The sequence below is a fragment of the Melanerpes formicivorus genome, unplaced genomic scaffold (assembly GCF_026170545.1).
Source record: "Melanerpes formicivorus ecotype bairdi unplaced genomic scaffold, bMelFor1.0.p_v2 SCAF_27, whole genome shotgun sequence".
NCBI classification, from domain to species: Eukaryota; Metazoa; Chordata; class Aves; order Piciformes; family Picidae; genus Melanerpes; species Melanerpes formicivorus.
In genome coordinates this window covers 1,103,279-1,123,995 of record NW_027142379.1, presented here as the reverse complement: position 1 = coordinate 1,123,995, position 20,717 = coordinate 1,103,279, and the positions used below count along the sequence as shown (strand labels likewise).

The window sequence follows — 20,717 nt, the reverse complement described above, 5'->3', positions numbered from 1 at the left end:
AGGACTTGAGACTAAAGCCCAACAGCAGAACCAGCAAAAACTTGTAGAGGCTTTTAAAGTCCTCTCAGTGGTTACTAATTAGCTTTCTTAAAGCACGTTAAATCCTAACAAGCAGGACTTTAAAGGGTTGACAGTTCTGAAGTGAGAAAAATTGCAGCTGATATGCTGCAAAACAGTCTGGACAAAACTGCTTTCTAAGGAGGAGCCGAGAAATGCTTTCAAAACACATAATTAAAACAATTTTACATCCAGCTGAGGACTTGAGCATATTTTTCTGGTGACAGGACAGCTCTATTACTTCAGCTTTGGCCACAGACTGTTTTTAAATGGTTGATGTCATTTGAAAGAGAAATGCTGGGGCAAAAAAAACAACCCACCTGCTATTTCTGGTTGAAGCTTGCATTGAAATATTAAGAATTAATCAAATTCTTGCATTAAATATGGTGGAAAAAAATTTACAAAGGTCTCAGGGGGTGACAAAGTGTGGTTTTGTATAGCCCTCTAATCAGAACTGGGCTTCAGAACAAGGAGGGAGGAATTGGGTGGGCTACAGTGAAATGATCTCTTTAATAAGAAATGGGCCATACTGTGACATTTCAGAGCCCCTGGGCTAGAAGACCAAAAGATCTGTCAAGAGAAAGGAATTTTAAGTTCTGCTGTGGATAGAAGGCAGCCTGGGAGTCAATCTAGCTAGTTTAAGACTGCAATTAGCTTTGGAGGCTTTAAGAAAAAAGAAGATGTAATTGCTGCATTCAACCTTCAAACAGGGCAAGGATAACAAGCCTTGGTTTCTCCCACAACATCATTTGGGAAATTTTCCACAGCATTATGGTGCTGAAACACAAATTAGAGATCACCAGACCTTTTCTCTCTGAAAATATATTATCCTAATTTTCATCTTATTCAGGCTACCCTCCAGTTCCAGGGAGACTAATGAAGAGGAAGCAAAGACCTGATGAGTTCCATGTGGAGACTACATTTATGGATTAATCCCAACAGGGAGCAAATAAACCTTATTCCCAGAGCTCTCTGTTGGGACTCAACACAATCAATTGAGGAATGGATAGTTATTTATGGCCAAGCCTGTTTTGACTTTCAAATAAACATTTTAATTATTTTAAGTGCTACGCTGAAACTTAGAGTCTGAGCCCTGTTTTCATTTGGATGCCTTGCTCTCCTCCCTCCTAATCCCAAACCACTCTGGTCATTATGATACGGTGCAAATGATACTGATTTTCATTCCTGTAAGATTTGAAAGTGTTTTCCAAAGTAAAATCTGTCAGCTGGAAAAAAACTAGGGGAAAGGAGAGGGGGAAAGGGAGGAGGATCCTTCTGAGCAGAGACAGTATAACTGAAACAAACACCCTCAAATTACACTGGGCCTCAAGAATCACAGAATTATTTTGGTTGGAAAAGACCTCTGAGAGAACTGAGTCCAACTGTCAACCTAAGACCACCATGGCTATTAAACCATGCCCCAAAGTGCCGCGTCCACATGTTTCTTGAACGCCTCCACCAGCTCCAAGCAGAGCTACCCAACCCTGAAACTCCATGGTAATCTTTTTGGCACACCTTGACCCATCTTTATCTACTACTTTTCTCTGCCTGCCCTTACATCAATTTTAATAACCCAAGTATTTCAGAGTGTTTCATTTTAAACAGCCATTGTCCAATCCAACCATCCTCACCACTTCCAGCTTTTCCCTCCAGTCTAACTGAAGAGGCTTTCCCATACGTTTTAGCCATGCCAACAGCACGTGGCAGGACAGCATGTTTGACGTGTGCTGGGGCAGGAGTCCTTGCCTGCCACTCTATGAAATCCAGTCTCTTTGTTCTAATCAAGTAATTAACTGCCCTATGCAAAGACTGCACACAGTAGCTCATGGTGTACCATGGCCTACTGAGGTCAGTGAAGCAACACTCATTGTGGAGGGAGCTTTTTTAATTGGTCCAGTCACTTGCTAAATAAGGAGGTGAAATCATGACACAGAAGCCAAATGGCTGCACTCTATCCTGCAGCTGGCAAAGGTATGGTCTCATCTTCAGTCCATGTTATATTTTGTCTCCCCTTGCTTTCCATAGGGAGACTGAAAATATGGGAAATGGTTGTCCCTAGAAGAGTGGTTGAACACTGAGGCTGGTATTTTTTTCTTCCAGCCAGTAACAGAGAGCATGCACTTCATACAGCACCCTCAGCTGCTCTTCCTCCTACAGATCTGAGCACAAGCTTTCTGGACTCCTTCCCATTCAATGTGTCAAAAATAACAGCCTCAACTTCATTTTCTATTTGGCAGCTTGAGGGAACAACAAACAAAACAAACAAGGAAAATGAAAATATGCTTACAATAATTCTGCAAAGGTGTCAACAACTGAGTTAATATCATCTTCCACAGAAAGCAAATTGAGTTTCCTCACCATTTCAGTGCACACATGCTGGTCTTTTCCTAGAGCATTTACCTTTCTTTTCAGTGTGGGGAGGCTTAGCCACATGAAAGAGAAAAGATGGTTTGAAAACAATGGTGACAACAACAACCAAAAAAACCCCGATTTGCTAGGGGCTTTATTTATCTAGTTAGCTAGTTTACTTCTCTGGCTTAAAGATTAGATGTTTTCTTTTGGTAAAGCTGGATATCCCAACTGGCATTGGCTGTATTAAAATAAGGAAGAACCTCAATCAAAAAGCCTCTCCTAAGGCAAGCTTTCTTGTTAATATGCACCAACATGAAAGGCTTTCTTTTCATCCTATACAACTACAGTGTGTGTAAATTGCAGGGGGCTCATTGGCATAAATCTTGGCTGTGACCTCTGAGGTAAACTGGATTTACATTACTTTCTGACAAGAATTAAATGAAGGCCTTGTGGATATATGAACAGCCTTCTAGACTGCAACAGATGGGCATGAATGTGCTCCCTAGGCAAACTATCAGTGACATCTGTGTCCTCCAAATTCTGGTGGTCTCAGCCAATTAGCAGGCAAAAGGGGGGAAAGAAAAAAAAAATAGCCTGCCTCTGCACAGCTACCACAGCCAGAGCTGAAGCTGAACTGCTTCTGTTTAGAAATGGGATCAAGAACAGCCTCCAGCAGCAAGGAGGTGGTTAGCAGGCAGGGTATAATACGGAGGTAACACGAGAGGGAAAGCTGCAGTAATTAGGTAGAACAGATATTAATATTAATACAGAACAAAGCCCAGCCTCAGCTAAGCCTGCATAAAGGAGCCACCGTGATGGATTTACACTGCTAGAGCACTGAACAGTTGTGTCAGCCCTAAAAAGCAGGGGAGGGGTTGCAGTTAAGCCCAGCATCTGACACAGCTAAAGCAGGGGTTGCAAAAGCCCAGCAAAGCCCCATCACATCCCACTCTTTCAGTAACACTGCTAACCACATACCCAGAGAAAAATCTGCCTGTTCTGACCTTCACTTAGCAATCACAGAATATCTTGAGCCTGAAAGGACCCATAGGATAATCAAGTCCACCTTTGAGCATGCCTCAGGTGGATGGGGTCAGGTAAGCAACCTACTCAGTGGCTGCTGCACCTGCCCTGTCCAAAGCTGAGTTTAGTGCTCTGTGGTACATTCCAGTTTCAGACCAGGAAAAGATATTTCCTGGTTTTATTTGTTAGAATGAGGTTTGGGATTTTGCAGTGCAGTACAGACACAAACCAGAGCTTCAGTAAGCTACTTCTTATGAAATATATTCTCTGTTTCCTAGTTTTGAACTGAGCTTTACACCCATCCCACCACATCCCTCTGGCTAAAAGCAGATCTGCAATGGAGCCAGTGCTAGCTGCCAAACAAAAGCACCTGTTGTTTTGCCCTGGTCATGACTTTCCACCATTGCTATCCCATGTACTACTACAGGGTGCAAAAAAAAAAGAGGGAATAATTGAGGGGCAGATCAATAAATTAAAAAGCTCCAGAAAAAAAAAAAAGGGGGGGGGGGGAGAAAAAGAAAGCCATAATGAATTTGGTACAGCACATATTTTTAGATCAAAGATCCTTTGAAGTGACAAACCCTTAATCCATAAACTACTGAAGCACTTCCTTTCTCTCCCAAACTACTCGTTGTCAAATAAAATGGAAGTTAAGGAAATTATCTTTATCTGAAAATGGCCAAAAGAAGCCATCACCTAATGACAGCCTTGTCAAAATGACAATTGGGGAAATTGTTAGGAAGGGGAGGCCTGACGAGTGGAGGAATAAGCTCGCTGTTTGCTCTAATCTGGTCAGGCAAGCCCCACACAATTCCAGTCAGCTTGCTGTGTGAAACAGCTAAGTCTTTGTCAATGTGAGCAATGTGAAAGACTTCTCTTTCATGAATATGTATCACCACCCTCCACGTCTGCAGAAAAAAAAACCAACCCTCTTCCAAATGGCAAAATAAAAAACTCAAACACATCCACTGCCACCAAACATAAATCCCAGAACAACCACACCCCAAGGTGCAGAGCTGTGTGGAGAGGAAAAGCTACTAAGTAATGAAAGTAGATGTTTTGGAAGGGGAGCCAGAGGGATCTTCCCAAAAGCTTTCTTTGGACTTTTATTCCCCAGCAGACTATGATGAGGCACTTCAAGCCATCACTTGTAAGCAGACAAAAGCAGAATGGCCCACTGGGGTATACGATGTTGATCACTGTATTTTATACCTAGCATTTGGCTGAATGTGCTGCATGGGCATCACCCCCCAGGCCACGAGTACGCATCGCTGGGCTGCTGAGAGGAGCCTCACATGAATGCCTGCTCACTTGGGCGAGGAGGAAAGCACCAGCACCGGGTCTGAGTGCTTCCACGGGCAAAGATTTCCAGTCCAGACACTGAGTCAGTCCCACATGAGGGTGACAAATTTCCTGTGAAGCAGCATTAAAAATCAAGGTGATTGTAGGTTTGATAAACGACATACGGTGCAACATGACAGTAAGAACGGGTTCCTTTACATGCAGCAACACAACTCAGCTTGCACAAGTGGCCACTGATTTCCCAGGGCTCCCAACCAAAACTGAGAGATGTTCATGACCTCTTTCACAACATCTCAAGTCAGACAGTTTGAATCACAGGTCCCCTTGAAGTTTGGGAACTTTTTTTCCCCCCGGATATATACAATATCAAACTTCAGGCATTCAAAAGACTGGCAAAAAAACTGGAATGGGAGAGCCAAATCAAGCCTCCTGAGGCTGATGTGCTGACAGAAAGTGTCTTAAACAGATGAAATGGCTCAAAAATGCATGTCAGAAATACTGTGCCTCTGCAGGACTGATGCTAAAGTCTCTTAAGCCCAAATACGGTGTTTAGAGCAACCAAAAGGCAGACAGGGAGAGAGTGCAGAATAGAACCAAGCCAATGCATATTGCAGAAAACCCAAATGAAGATATTTTAAGATGTGGAGAGGATTTTGTCTCTGTTGGAGAGCTATGACATCATTAAAGCATTCAACAGTGTTTGAAAAGTTCCCCTCAAATGCTTGTTGCTGTCCTTTTAGCTCTGCTTGCAGAACTGCAAACTAGATGTTAGCTTACTCTCATGATGGTATTACAAACTTCAGTTTTGCTCTAAGGAACAAGTAGTATATGAAAGTTTGACTTCCAGCAGAGATATGAAGGCACAATGCTCAGTTTTGAGGTTTTCAATATTATGCAATGTTTGCTGTAGACATTTACATTTCATTAGCATATTCTCCTTTACATGAAATCCAGCAATGAATGCTGTCCCTGATCTAAGGCTAATCCTCTTTAAAGAGCTACAGGCTATATTACATGTGGCCACAGCCACAGTTGTGCCATGCCTGAATCACTTTGAAGCCTATTGAACAGTGTTCCCTTGTGAGACTCTGCAGAGAGCCATAAACCAATGCTCCCTGTCAAATCTTACTGTTTCCATCACCAAGAGTTTCTCCCTAGTCCCAAAGCAAGGGGCTGCACAAGAGGGAAGAGATCCATGGCTGCCTTCACCACCTCTCAATGCCAGTTTACAACCAGAGCCTTCACTAATGCAAATGCCTTGTTTCCAAACATCATCACACAGCAACTGCTCCAAGGTGGTGGGGGGCAGAGGGGTGGGTGTACCAGAACAATAAAAGGTGAAGATGAACCAGGCACCTGCTTCCCTGGGCAAATCCTCTCTCTCACAACTGAGCAAGGCTTCTGGGGGGGTTACAGTGGCTCAGTCTGAAAGGGTGACAGTCAACAAATCTAAAAGGGTGACAGAGGGTTAAGTTTGAAAAAGTTGGTGGTGTTCCTGGTCAGACTTCTGAAGATCAAGCACAGGAAGATCAAGAACACTGAGGCCTTGATCCACCTGGTCTAGTGGAAAGTGTCCCTGCCCATGGCAGGGGCTTGGAACTAGATGATTTTTAAGGTCCATTCCAACCCAAACCATTCTATGAATCTATGAAACTGTGAATACAAACTAGAGTGAATGCAAACTAGGTGCCAAACAGAGTATTTATTGAAATGTGATTCCTTCTGATCTCCTCTTTCTGCCTCTGTTCCATCTTAGATCCCTTTCTGTGGAAAAGCTCACATTTATTTCAGCAAGCTTTGTATTTTATTTCAGGTCTGGTTTTTGGTCACTTAGTTTTTGGATGCCAGCTGAAAAGCAAAAGCACTGTCAAACTAATTCAGTGACAGCCTCTATCCAAGGAAAACAGTGCTGCATCATGTTGGCATGCTCCACAACATAAAGCTATGGCAGGTAGAGTAGTTTGGGACATGATTATGTATATCTTTAAAGTTAAAAAAAGCCAACAAAGGGTCATGTACCTCCAAGGCAGGCTGCACCTCTTACAGCTGAGTGCCCTTAAATGCTATAAACTGAGATAATGGAATACAGTTTTTATTGCCACCCAGCACAGAATGTGGAATCTTTAACATAAATTCAGAGGGAAAAAACCACCACGAAATGCCATATAACACTGGTTCCACTATGTTAGAACCACTGAAAGCTTATCTTTAGATAAGCTTATTGTTAGAGCTTATCTTTAACTCTCCAACATAACTTTCTTTGTTCAGTCACTGCTTTTGAAAGGAGCTGGAAAGGTTGGTTCTATTCTGTCTATGTTGTACATAATGAATTATTTTCATCCAAATGGTGCCAAACCGGGCAGAGTGAGCAGATTCAGTCTAAGCAGTGAGAACTAGATCCTGGTGAAGGCAATGTTTAATCTACTCACTGTTAAGATACTATCTCATTCACAATGTTGATAAATCCAACACATTTAGAAAGGCTCCTCAGTACCTAGGAGACAAGACCACATCGTCCCTCACGTGGCGAGGGCACAGAAGTACAGAGAGGCTGTTTTAGAGGCTATTTCAAAGCGTGCTGAAGTCATGAAGCTTCTGCTTTCAGCCAAACCATTTCACTGGAGTCTACATCAACTGTCACAGATTTTACACACCAATGGATTTGCTTCAGAGCACCAGGAAACAGGCTGCTGCTTTTTTTTCCTCTTTTCTTTGTAATGCAGCAAATAGATTTTATCACTGCTTGAACCTTATCAATTCCCAATATAGCACTTAAGGTACTTGCCACTAGCCAAGCCGTGTGCTGTGATGCCTTGTGGTTACAGCTGGTATCTGCCTGTTCGAGGCAGTGCAGTTTCCTCAGCTGAGACCTCTAGAAGAGGAATATCAAAAAGCAGAGAACATCCAACTGAAATAAAAGTGTTATGACCAAAGCAGAACATACTCTGCTGTAATCTTTGCAGGAAACCTGGACTGTTGTTCCAGTTCTTGCCAAGAATGCTGTTGGGCAGTGAGATTATAAAGGTTGATGAACCCTCACCCTGTGGTTGTTATCATTCACCACTTAAAACCTCCTCTGGTGCAGATCTTCAACATGAGATTTGATCATAGAATCACAGAATTGATTCAGCTGGAAAAAACCTACAAGATCATTGAGTCCAACTATTCTTTAACTCTGCCAAGCACCACGTCTCTGTAGCTTTTAAAGACCTTCAGGGATGAGGATTCAGCTAACTCCCTGGGGAGCCCATCCCAGTCTGAGAGCCCTTTCACAGTGAAGAAGTTTCTTCTACTATCAAACCTAAACCTCCCCTGGTGAAACTTTGATGATGTACTGTGAAAATGGAGACAGAGCTTTGGAGGAAGAGGCTCCAAGTCACAAGAAACACCTTCACCACTTTCCACACACTGGGGAGAAAGCAGAAATAAAGGCAGTGGGATGGATGAAAGGAAGAGAATCCAAACAGAGGAAAAAAAACAAACAAGGGGTGGAGGGAGCCACAGAGGGGGTAGAAAAAACAATCAAGGGGAAGAACAACAGACAGCAAGAGGGGCAGGAAGATGGAAGGGAAACTGAGATAACAGACAGACAAGAAAGAAGTGGAGAGGCCAGAGGGTTCAGAATGAGGACCAAGGGCAAACTGTGATGTAGAAAGAAAGTGAGAACTTGGGGAGTGGCTAAACAAAGTCCATCTTGTAAGAAATATTTCTCTTCAGTAGTCCAGGTGAGCTTCTTCATCAGTTTATGATGTCAGGTGAGATGGGAAATGGAAAAGTTATTTTTCCTGAGTAAACAAGGAGCAAAGAAGTAAATAAACATAGGGAGAACTGTGCTCTCCTTCCTTTGGCAGACCTCCTCTCTGCTTTGTGCAGTGCCACTGTTCTTGGCACTGGGATCTAAAAGCTGAGTGAACACACCTCCTTCCCATGCATTTCTCTTCCTTCTCACACTGAGATCCAGCTGAACATCTTGCCTTATCTTTGAAATACAGGCGTCTTTCAGGAAAGCCTATTTCTTTTCTGTTTCAACACGAGGCACTAGTTTGCTGTACAGTGATAATCACCCCTTGCAGATCCCAGCTACAGGTCATTGCATACACTACTATGCCTTTTCCAAACAAACTCTTGGAAGTGACCACTGCCATTATTACCATTAGCTTACAGGTACCAAGTACCACAGCAGCTCTTGTAAGATCAAAATCAAGTTTGTGACTTAAAAAAGGAAAGAAAGAAAAACAAACAAACAAACAAAATCACAAACCACCAAAGCACCCCAAACAAACGATGGCTCCCCATGTGTGGTGACACATCCCATGTCTGGTCACACATTGCCACCTACTGGCTCCTGCCCTTCTACCCTCAACAGCACTGGGGTGGTTTGGATCAAGAAATGGGCTGTGGAGCAAAGGGGAAGAGCAGCAGGAGGACACAGGTTAGTATTTGAACAGAGCATGTGTGCTCAAGTGTACTCAGTGAATATTATACTCTAGCGTTGCCTACACCCAAGCAAAGAGGTCCACCAGCCTGGATTTTAAAGCTTTAGAGCAGCAATCATCTCTCACCAACTTCCTCTTCTGTGTTTCTGTACATTCCTGAATGAGTGAAGGATGATTTCATATCACAGGACAGCAAGCCCAGGGACAGGGGAGGCAGAGCAGTAGCATGCCCCAAGCTACCCAGCATGCCCAGGCTCACAAGACAGGTAGCTGCCACAGCAAGAGAAGAGCAAGGCATTTAATGCCAGGGAAAGTCAGTGAGCAGATCATGTGTCCCTTGGGAGTCATGCCCACAGGGCTGCACAGGGGAATACAGAGAGGGCTACTTGCTCACCTAGCAACTGCTCTTTGCAGGCTTTCTGCTAACCAGAGGCTGTGCTTCACATCTTTCTTTTACATGGGTGATATCAAAACATGGCTTCTGTCCCCTTGTGGTGACAGGCCAAGCCTGCAGAAAAATGGCATTTACATATTTGCCTTAAAAACAGACCCTAATGTGTGCAAATATTTCTGCTGCAAAGTTTTACAGGACTATGCAGGACATGATTCCTTGAGTGTCTGAGAAACATTATCACAGTATCCCCAATGCAGGATCAGCCTGGCAGATCATTGATAACCATGCCAGCTGCACCATGTGCATCCATAAAATACCCCAAGGATGTTCTGGCATGTTTCTTATGGTGTGTTAAAGCACAGGGAGAAGGCTCAGGAAGGAAGGCTTCATGGTGAGTTATTCAGAAAGAATTCACTAGAATGCAGCTAGCCAAAACCAGTCCTTCCACTCACTAACTCACAGCACATGGGAGGAACAGTGAGGAACAAGCCTCATTATCAACACAGGCTGGAGAATGAGGTGATAGAAAGCAGCCCTGTGGAAAAGGGTTTAGGAATTCTGGTGAATGAGAAGCTGAATATGAGCTAACAATGTGCACTTGCAGCCCAGAACGCCAAAGGCAGCCTGGGCTGCAACAAAAGATGCATGGCCAACAGGTCAAGAGAGGTGATTCTGTCCCTCTGCTCTGGTGAGACCTCACCTGGAGTGCTGCATCCAGCTCTGGAATCCTCAACACAGGAAGGGCATGGACCTGATGGAGAGGGTCCATAGGAGGGCCACAAAAATCATCAGGGGGCTGGAGCACTTCTACTATGAGGACAGGCTGAGGGAACTGGGCTTGTTTAGCCTGGAGAGGAGAAGGCTCCAGGGAGACCTAATAGCAGCCCTCCAGTACCTGAAGGGGGCTACAAGAAGGCTGCAGAGTGACTGTTTCCAAAGGCCTGCAGTGATAGGACAGGGGGCAATAGTAGGAAATTAGGGAAGAGGAGATTTAGGTTGAATGTTAGGAACAAGTTCTGCACCATGAGGGTAGTGGAACACTGCCACAGATTGGCCAGGGAGGTGGTTGAGGCTCCCTTCCTGGACATCTGGGCAAGGCTCTGAGCAACCTGATCTAGTGGTGGATGTCCTTGTGTCTGCAGGGGGGGTGGACTAGATGACCTTTGCAGGTCCCTTCCAACCCAAAGCATTCTATAACTCTTCTGACCTACTGAGAAATTTGCAGAAAGAGAAGGAAACGTATTTGCCCTTGCTGACTCTCAGCTTTTCAAAGCTGATCACGACTGAAAGCAATGTAAGAGTTCCTAGTATATTTCCATTTTCCAGACTCTGGAGTTATCCAAAGCCTTATGAATCAGCTGTTGGAAAAAAACAATACACCACTGCAGCCAAGCCAGTCCTTCAGGCTCCACAGTGCAAGCACATACAGAGACCAAATGGCTAGCATTGATATATGTGCCACCAATAATTACAGAGAAGCCACATCACACACATGTAAGCAGGAAACATCCATCTAAAGTCATGAACTTGACTTTTCCTAGGCCTTCCTCCTCTCTAGGGATTTGCAAGGCAACAAACACAGGTGTCTGCAAAACAGCCAGCTGAAAGCCAACTTGAAAGTACAGCATGGTTCTGCTCCACCTTTATTTAACTCTCTCACTATCTTTGTATCCAGGGGAATGCCATGTGCCATCAGCTTTGCAGTGCAGAGTCCACCACTTCAATTATCCATTGGATAACTTCAGGGACACCAGAGCAGATTCACAAAAGGATGTCTGGGGAAAATCACAGCCCCAAGGGAGGATGGGGTTGTGCAGAAAACACAAAACAGGACAGCAGCAAGAGCCATGAGGTTGACATCAGCTCCTCTGGCCCAAATCCCAGCAGCTTGCTCACCACACAGCACAGCTCAGCCCTACAAAGCCTTCCACATCTATTGTCAGTTTCACTTTTGAATGCACTCTAGTAAACCACACAACCATCTTAGCAGGAAAAACACCCAAAATATCCCCAAGCACAGACTGCCTGGTTATGGTTTTTCCTATACAGGACAAACTTAGAGTCATTCTCCTGAAATTGGCAACATTTCAACAAGTTAGATAAGGAAACGAGGAGCAGGAAATCCAGTTCCTGTCCTTTCCTGTACAAAATCATTCAGAGTTGCATTTCAGTTATAAAGTAATAAAGAACAAGTAGTTAATGTGAGGTTACATGATCCTAGGGGGGATAAAAAGAAGCTTTCTTACATACCTCAAAAACTACAAGTATCAAAACAATCCTTTTAGAAGAGGTCTCTTTCAGTTCTGGACACAGGCTGTTTCTGGAACCACAGGGCTGACAGGAATTAAAGCCATCAGGAGATGCAATAACTTACCAGAGTTGCACAATTCTGACTTTTCCAGAAGTGCTATTATGCGAGCAGCACACATGCCCAGCCCTGCCTGCTGCACAACAGGCATTCTGCTAAGGGGAAAAACTTGGAAGAATCCGTTTGCCTCCTCTGCTTTTCAATGTGACTTCTCGTAAACACTGTTTTACTGATGCAAGAGGAGAAGGGCACACACAGCAGATGTACCAGCCTGTGTGCGCATATAAATCATACAATGGCTTCAGTTGGAAGGGACCTTAAACACCATCGAGTTCCAACCACCCTGCCATGGGCAGGGACACCTACCTACTAGACCAGGTTGCTTAGTCTCATTCAGCCTCGTCTTAAACATTCCCAGAGATGAGCTGCCCACAACTTGTCCGGGCAACCGGTTCCAGCGTCTCACCACCCTCACAGTAAATGTCCAATCTAAACCTATCCTGCTCTAGTTTCAAACCATTTCCCTTTGTCCTGTCACCACATGCCTTTAATAAATAGTCCCTCTCCAGCTTTCCTGTAGCCCCTTTCAGGTACTGGAAGAGTGCTATAAGGTCTCCCTGGAGCCTTCTCTTCTACAGGCTGAAAAGAGCCAACTCCCTCACCCTGTCCTTGTAGAAGAGGTGCTCCAGCTCTCTGATGATCTTTGTGGCCTCCTCTGGACCCTCTCTGTATCTTTATTAGAATAAACCTTTATTAGAATAAACCAAACCAGGTTGGAAGAGACCTTCAAGATCATCATGTCCAACCCATCAACCAATCCAACCCACCCAAACAGCTAACCCATGGCACCAAGCACCCCATCAAGTCTCCTTCTGAACACCTTCAATGACGGCGACTCCACCACCTCCCCAGGCAACCCATTCCATCTGTGTATCTGTGTTGGGTGCTCCAGAGCTGGACACACAACTCCAGGGGGGGGTCTCACTCGACCAGAGGGGGAGAATCACCTTCCTTGTCCTGCTGGCCACACATCTTTAGATGGAGGCCAGGATACAATTTGCTTTTTGGGCTGCTAGCAACCACTGCCAGCTCGTGTCAAACCAGCTCATCAACCAGCACCTCCAAGCTCTTCTCTACACAGCTGCTCTCAATTCAGTCATCACTGAGCCTGGATTTGTGCTTGGGATCGCCCCAACCCAGGTGCAGCACCTTTGTCTTGTTTAATTTCATAAGGTTGGCACGGACCCACCTCTCCTGCTTGTCAAGGTCATTTGACAAGAGCCATTCCACAAGAGCCACAAAAGGAACTTATTGACCCACCAGGATTTCACCTGTTTGTTCAATAAAGAATCCACATGAAAAAAACAAGCAGTTGATGTGAACCAACAGAGCATTTCACCCTGTGCCAAAGCAATCAAGCCTACAGCAGTTAGTTGCCACTCACAACACTGTCCAAGCATGAGGAAAGGAGGACATCGAGGACCTGGGATTCGGATTGAGGTGGAGCAGGCTGGCTTTTTTAACCCTGCATTTCGCCTCCTGTTCTGGGCTTAGGAACAAAGCAAAGCAGCCGAATGAGAGAGAATTGCTCATTTTTTTCCCTAGCAGATGGCAGGGCTGCCTCAGGATTCCTAGTGAAACCGAAAGTCTTCCACGGAGCTGAGATCAGCGACAAGGGAAGATCAGGGGCTTTCCCCAGAGGCAGCGCAAAACCCACTGTTGCTTCCAGCAAACAAACAAAGACTTAAGGAAAAAAAATCATTAGTCAATTGCTATGCTTCCAACGTGATGCTTACCAAAGCGTTTTACTCTTCCAAGCCTTCATTTGGGGATGAAGCTGGAATTATTTTGCAGAAACCTGAGCCTGCACACTGTGGATCGCATACCTGCCAGCGCTGCCTCGATTAAGCTCCTCACCAAAGCAAGAGTTTTAGATCAATCTCAGAGAAAGCTAAGGCTAACCTATGCATTTTTAAATTGCCCCCAGTTTATTCACTATAATGGAAGGAAAGCTCGGCATACACGGGCAAACACCGCCGGAGCGCCGCCTCCGAGGCTACGCCAGCCCTGCCAGCCCTTCCCGCCCTTTCCCCGACCGTCCGCTCCCGCCCTCCCTCACAGCCACCCCCACGGGGAGGGCCCAGCGCCGCTACCGCCGGCCGCTCCGCACCTTCCCGCCAGCCGCCGCCGAGCTACCGAGGGTGAGAGGAGCCGGTAAAGCCGCTGGCAGCCGAAGTTCGCTCCGTGCCAACCGTCCAAGGCGGGACGGACGGCAGCCGGAGGCGGGGGGGGGCGCTCCCGCCTTCCTGCCTAAAGGTGAGGCGGTGCCCGGTTGGGAGCGGACTTAAGGGAGCGCGAGCGCCGAGGGGACTTGGGGAGCTGCCGTCCCTGCCGGACCGCAGCTGAGCTGCAGGGTGCGAGCTGGGCGGGGTGAGGTGCCTCTGCTTTGTGGGACGCAGCTCAGGCACGTTCTCCAGCAAAGATGGTGTTTTCGGCACGGCTCCGGTTGTTGTCAGTGGGAGAGGTGCTGTTGCAGCTGTGCGTTCGCATGCGTAGGAAATTTACAAGTGGCTGCGTTTATGAATGGGGGAAAGGGAAGAATGGGCGAAAGGGAAGAATGGGCACTGCCTGCTTCAGCAGCGCCCACTGAACGATCCAGCTGCTCCTACAGACCCTGCTATCTATTCAAGACTTGCATATTTGCCACCTTGGGCATCTCCAGCTCAGCTCCCGAGTCCTGTGTCAAAGGTTTATTGAGGTTAGGCTGGACATTTCATGTAAATACTAGAAGAGTTTCTATCTGCTAGATGTATCAGACGGGAAAAAGACTTCAGAGAACTCCTAACTGGGGAAGGAAACTTCCAATATTTAAATCCAAGCACAAGCTCCCAAGTTAGGAACTGACAGAAGTATATTTGCCTATGGACTGCTGTCTGCAGCAACATGCAGGACAAACCTGCCTGGGGATGAGTGGAGTTTGTGGTTGGAATCTCTTGCAGAGGGCAAAGGGTATGGCTAGTGAGCACAGCATGGCATTTCAGAGAGGCAAAAAGCCTTGTGGCATGTGCTTGAAAATCATTTTGAGCAGTGCCCCAGCCTCACTTGAGTGTGGTTAAAAGTGAAAGCTATAGGTAGAAACTTGGAGCAGTTGAATAGTGTTAAATGCTCAAGTAGGAGCCCTGTGGTTCTCAACTTGTGTGTCCTTGTTGTTACTACTCTGTCATTCTCCTCTAAAAGCACACAGGAGATTGTTTTTGGGAGATAGGAAAGAGGTAACATCATGCCTTGAACCAAATTAAGGTACAGACAGCAATGCACCAGACTCCCTTAACAGTTGCAGGAGAAGTTTGAATGTAGCTATTGAAAGTTTCTTTCTCCAGATTGGAGTTCTCTGAAGTCTTTCTCCAATACATCTAGTAAATAGAAACTCTTACAGTATTCACATGGAATGTTCAGTCCAACTTCAATAAACCTTCAACACAGGATGCAGCAGCTGAGCTGGGGTGCTTGAGGTGGAACACAATACAGATCAGGTTGAGGCCCTGTTCCTGAAGACATTCCAGATCAGACTCAATGTGGCCCTGGACAGCCTGGTATAGTTGGAGGTGTCCCTGCTGACTGCAAGGGGGTGTGTGTGTGTGTGTTGTTAGACAAGACCTTTGGGGGTCCCTTCCAACCCAATGCAATCTGTGAATCATGACTAGATAATCAGGGTCCGTGGAAGTGCTGCTGATGCAGTCCGTGGCCATTTTTCCCTTTCCCTCATTCATAAATGCAACCACTTCGTAAATTTCCTAAGCAGGTGAGTAAACAGCTACAACAGTGCCTCTCCTACTGATAAACAACCTCAGCTTTGCTGAGAAACACCAAGGCTTTACATTGATCTGATGCACACTCATATACACTGCAGATTTCTCAATATATATATATATTTTAATGTTCCTATATTTTGTCCAGTCCTGATGCATCTCAGAAATCAATTAAGGAAGACAGTAACTGAAGCAGACCGTGCTTTTAATTTGTAACCAGAATTTGTGGCAGAAAACAGTCTCTAGGCTGATCTGCAAAGTAAGTGGAAGGACTTGTTTTTCCCCTTCAACCAAAGCTGACCTCATGTAACATCACTTCCTCTTACCGGTGCAGAACAGCAAAAGGCAGGGCATCATCTCTCTCTGCTTCTGTCAAAAGCACAGAGGGCATTTCCTCTGTGAGCTCTGAGAGCAACTTTCAATCCATTTCTCTAATCCTCCAAGCTTGGTAGAAGCACTGTTGTAGCCTATTTCAATAAGCAGCTGAGGTTGCTCAACTACTGCCTGAGAATTGTTGCTGTTTCTGCGTTAAGGGTATAAAGAGGAGGAAATGTTGAAGCTTCATGCAAAGTGATGTGCTGATAGACACCCCACCATTCACTGTGCTGCTTGTTTGTGTAGAGTGGTTTTAACCCACAAGCCAGGATGCTCACCTGCAGTGATGATTCATCTCATAAAACAAGCAGACTATAAATTGTGAGGTGCTCTTCAGCGTCATTCACTGAATGAAGGCAGTGAGAAAGCTCAGGATTAGTGTATGAAATGAGAATTTATTGTCATCTGGAAGGAGAAACATGACAAATACCTGCAGTATGTGATTCCAGGTGAATGGCTGCTCATGTGTTGCTCTGCTGAGTACCTGGGGACTCATTCTCTGCTTTTCTGCGTTTTATTCCTTTAGACAAAGTTTCAGTGGAGAAAAATCCTGGCTTTCAGGTATAAGGTATCAGATATATCAGATCAGGTATAAGGGACCAGATGACCATGTTTCCTAAGGTGTCACACTGATTTTATTTGTCAGCACTGCAGGCATTTGGTCTTTGGAACAGAATTTAATTCATAAACAAGCATTTTTGTGCTGCAGGTGAGAAGCTTAGGAGGGAAAAAACCCAACAAAACCAAACCACATCCAAAACCCAGCAAAAGTTGTTTTGTTACTTTCAGTGCTGGTTAAGTACTTCTGCAGCAGGTAGCTGGGATTTTCTGATAGACAAGCAGGGAAATGGCCAGAGCTGCACACAATTTCTCCTGTAGGTCTTGCTGATACTCCAGCTTTTGCATTCACTTCATATATTGTCACATCTGTACACTCTTTTCTTTCACACACACTATTCATACATTTGCATTGTTACTGCCTACTGTCAGACTGCATTTTTAAGTCAATGGTTGTGAGACCACCTAGTCTCAAAACCACTCTGTGAAACAGAGCATGCAGGCCCAGATAATCTTGTGGTCACCCAACAAGCTTTAGCCAAGTGGTGTGTTCAACTCCCACTTCTTCACTCCAGTGGCTTTGTTGCATTTACTGTCAGCCGTTTTGCTATAGATAACACATAGCCACCTGGAATATTGTGTCTAGTTCTGGGCCCCTCAGTTCAAGAAGGACCTCAGGGAGCTGCTTGAAAGAGTCCAGTGCAGAGCCACAGAGATGCTGAAGGCAGTGGAACACCTCCTTATGAGGACAGGCTGAGGCAGTAGGGGCTCTTTAGCTTCCAGCAGAGGAGCCTGAGGGATGATCTCATTCCTGTTGATCAAGATGTGCAGGGCAGTGTTGGGAGGACAAAGCCAGGCTCTGCTCAGGGATGTCCAGTGATAGGATAAGGGACAGTGGGTGCAAGCTGGAGCAGAGGAGGTTCCATGGGAACATAAGGAAAAACTTCTTCACTGTGAGGGTGCTGGAGCCCTGGAGCAGGCTGCCCAGAGAGGTTGTAGAGTCTCCTTCTCTGAAGACTTCCAAAACCTGCCTGGATACATTCCTGTGTGACCTGCCCTGGTTGATCTTGCTCTGACAGGGGGATTGGAGTGGATGATCTTCTGACCCCTAGCATTCTGTGATACAATAACGTATGAAGTATTTTGATGCCACACCAAAGAAATTTTTTGTGATACTACAGTGATTTCAGTTAGACATTGGAATCACCTCCCAGGGAAGTGGTGGATTCCCCTATATTGAACAGATTTCAGACTCAGCTTGACAGGGCCAGCTCAGGAGGTTCAGGCTGGAGGTCAGGAGGAAGTTTTACACAGAGAGAGTGATTGCCCATTGGCATGGGCTGCCCGGGGAGGTGGTGGAGTCGCCACCACTGGAGGTGTTCAGGAGGAGACTTGACAGGGTGCTTGGTTGCATGGATTAGTTGATTAGGTGGTGTTGGATGATAGGTTGGACACAATGATCTTGAAGGTCTCTTCCAACCTGGTTTATTCTATTCTATTCCCTGAAAGATTGGACCCAGCTGATCCTTGAGGCCCATTCTGCCATTCTTTGATTCTGTGTTTTGATGCTGTGATTTTTTTCCCTTTCTCAGTAGTTCCAATTCTTTGCATCATGATCTGTCACGAACAAGCTGACACTGAAGAAACAGTGACTTGTCTCCACCTGACCTTTTACCATCCTTGCCAAGAAGACAAGATGATGTTTCGGTGCTTGAACTTCTGTAAGCGAGAACAGGTCAGGGCGGATGAGCTGGCCAAGTTCGGTCGCGACTCCACCATCTGCCGCTACAACCTGCTGGACGCTCGCGTGTCTCGCATTCAGTTCTCACTGCAGTTCTACAGGAAGCTCAACAGCTCAGAATCTTGTTTCGAGATAAAGAACATGAGCAAGAAAACAAAACTGATGGTGGACAAAACAGAGCTGGGGTACTTAAACAAAATTGACCTGCCCTGGAAGTGCATCATCTGTTTTGGGGACTACCAGATCTTAGCAGAGATTCAAGAAGGGGAGGCCATGGATTACTTTGAGACTCACTTACACTTGGCTGCAGTGCCAATCTTGCAAGAAAGATACCTGCCATCACTGCAGCCTATACCAGAGAATAGCTCTTCTTCTTCCTCCTTCTCCTCCCAAGGCAAAAACCCCATAGAGATTGATGAAAATGAGTCCTGCTAGCAGGGAGAAGGAGGCTGGATCAGATCTGGATCATCTGAAAACCATTCAACTTTCATAATGGAAGGCTGTTGTCTCAGTCCACTGTTCTTGATAGTTCTCACCACTGCACAGCAGTCTTCCTTGCTGTTCTCAGCAGAGCCATACCATACTTTTTCAACAGAAACAGACTCTGGCCACTCTTCACCAGGGCATGCGTGCTCTCTGATCTCCACCATTTGCCTCATAAAACATGTGGGAGATGGAAGGCCACTCAAATCTCTGCAGCAGACTCAATTCAAGAACTGTGCCCACAGATTTGAAGGTATATTTAACAAGCATTAATTAATACAGAGCATGCAGAACAGTGTTCTAGCCTTCGGTTAACCAAGTATAGCCATAATACCTTGCTGCATTTGTTGTACTTTGTGCTTTGCTTTGGACATGAAATTGTCAGCAGTATTTCCAGGCCTAGGCTGTAACTTCCTGATTTTGATGCACTTTAAGCCATTTTATGTTTTTATTAACTTTGCAATAAGGTTTTTCTTCTATTTTTAGGTTTGATGAAGTTTTTATTGCAAGGTAACTACTTTTGTTCGTGAGTGTAAATAACCATGCCATGGTATGTAAAAACCCAGATAAGTTTTGTTAATAAAAGCATTTGGTTGCCCAGTAAAGGTCTGCAACTACAACCTAAAAGCACTTATGGTGAATAAAAGTCTTTAGGACAATCCAGCCAAGAAATTGTCTTTGGCACTGTTCTGGTCTAAAGTGGCATTGCTCCAAGAGAAGACTAAAAGACTTTCAGCAAGTTTTCTGCCTCTACCCCTTCTCCCTCCCAAGCTCTCTTACAATGTTGTTTTCATTTAAGGATTCCTCAGGTTGTTTCAGTTAATTGTTTTCAGCTACTTTGCTAGGGGCTCAGCTTGTCATCAGCACTTGTTTTTTGTTCAGTAGTTCACAGAGTGGCTTAGGTTAGAAGGAACCCTAGAAATCATCTACTCCAACCTCCCCTACTTAAAATACACACTGGAAAGAGTGAGAGCAGAGCACACACAAGAGTGAAAAAGAAGGAAACCATCATCCCTAAACATCAGGATGCATTTCAGCTTTAATCATGACAGGAAAACCAATTATAACTGGGGGAAGGGCAGGGGAATTGCACAACATAACCCAAGCTGATTAAGGCAAACAGCCACAAGTGGAAGTCCTGGCAGAGGCACCGAAACTCTCATCCTTGCCAAAAATTCCTCGTTCCCATGTTTTCCGCTCTTTGAACTAGGTTCTGACACTTCAGTCTTTGGCCTAGATGTGCACTTCAGCTGCTGCCTTGGCACAAATGCCTCCATCACACACCCAGCCCCTCAGCTTAACAAAACAAACCTGAGCAGGCATCTCCATGACACCACTGACAGTGCTACTGCTTGCAGATTCCCATTAGCTGTTGGCTGCTTGCCTTCTGTATGCTTTTGATCTGAGTTCTCCTATCCTTTAGTGAGACAGAGCAACCAGTAACTGCAAATGAAAAAGAATAAGATGGAAATATTGATCATATTAATTGCTTACACTTTCTAGGCTAGTATCTAAAGAAAGTGACAACCTCAATCTCAGATTTTCAAGTGCAGTGTAGCAACAGGAATGTCTACAACCAGTATTTACCTGAGAAAAATCTGTCTGGTCTGCAAAGTCCAGAGTGCTGCATTGCAGTGGATTCTGTATTCACCCTGGCCAGAGGGGCTCCACAGATCTAGAGCAAAGCACTCCTTAGGCACACTTCCAGGAACCTGAAGAAAATCTTGGTCATAAAAAATGAAACTAGAGCAATGTAATGGTTTCAAGAACTGTATTTACCTGGGGTTTAAGAAGAGACTGGATGAGGCACTTGGTGCCATGGTTTAGTTGATTAGATGGTGTTGGGTTGGACTTGATGATCTCGAAGGTCTTTTCCAAC

The 20,717-nt window shown here is 45.2% G+C and overlaps 2 protein-coding genes across 7 annotated transcripts in view; one reads left to right on the top strand and one right to left on the bottom strand.

Annotated features, from left to right (window-relative positions):
* Positions 1–11,895, bottom strand: part of ALPK1 (alpha kinase 1) — an 88,115-nt gene extending 76,220 nt beyond the window's left edge. For all 4 annotated transcript variants that reach the window (XM_068153829.1, XM_068153825.1, XM_068153826.1 and 1 more), the window contains exon 1: positions 11,815–11,895. The gene's annotated coding sequence lies outside the window, so the exon portion shown is untranslated. The remainder of the gene's footprint in view (positions 1–11,814) is intronic.
* A 1,962-nt stretch (positions 11,896–13,857) lies between these two features.
* Positions 13,858–19,498, top strand: TIFA (TRAF interacting protein with forkhead associated domain). 3 transcript variants are annotated; one of them, XM_068153834.1, is made up of 2 exons: positions 13,858–14,188; positions 18,210–19,498. In XM_068153834.1, exons 1-2 carry the CDS (start codon positions 13,873–13,875, stop codon positions 18,788–18,790), a joined length of 897 nt encoding a protein of 298 aa, XP_068009935.1. In that variant the 5' UTR covers positions 13,858–13,872; the 3' UTR covers positions 18,791–19,498. The 3 variants fall into 3 exon arrangements, with proteins under 3 accessions (XP_068009935.1, XP_068009934.1, XP_068009936.1); XM_068153833.1 differs by having other exon boundaries at positions 18,207–19,498; XM_068153835.1 differs by having other exon boundaries at positions 14,115–14,188; positions 17,805–19,498.
* Positions 19,499–20,717: the final 1,219 nt, after the last annotated feature.

Bases quoted from the DNA above. Each gene is read 5' to 3' on its own strand.
- TIFA (XM_068153833.1), top strand. From the start codon at position 13,873: ATGGAAGGAAAGCTCGGCATACACGGGCAAACACCGCCGGAGCGCCGC. The intron at 14,189-18,206 runs GTGAGGCGGTGC...TCCCTTTCTCAG, and splicing joins TCCCGCCTTCCTGCCTAAAG to TAGTTCCAATTCTTTGCATC.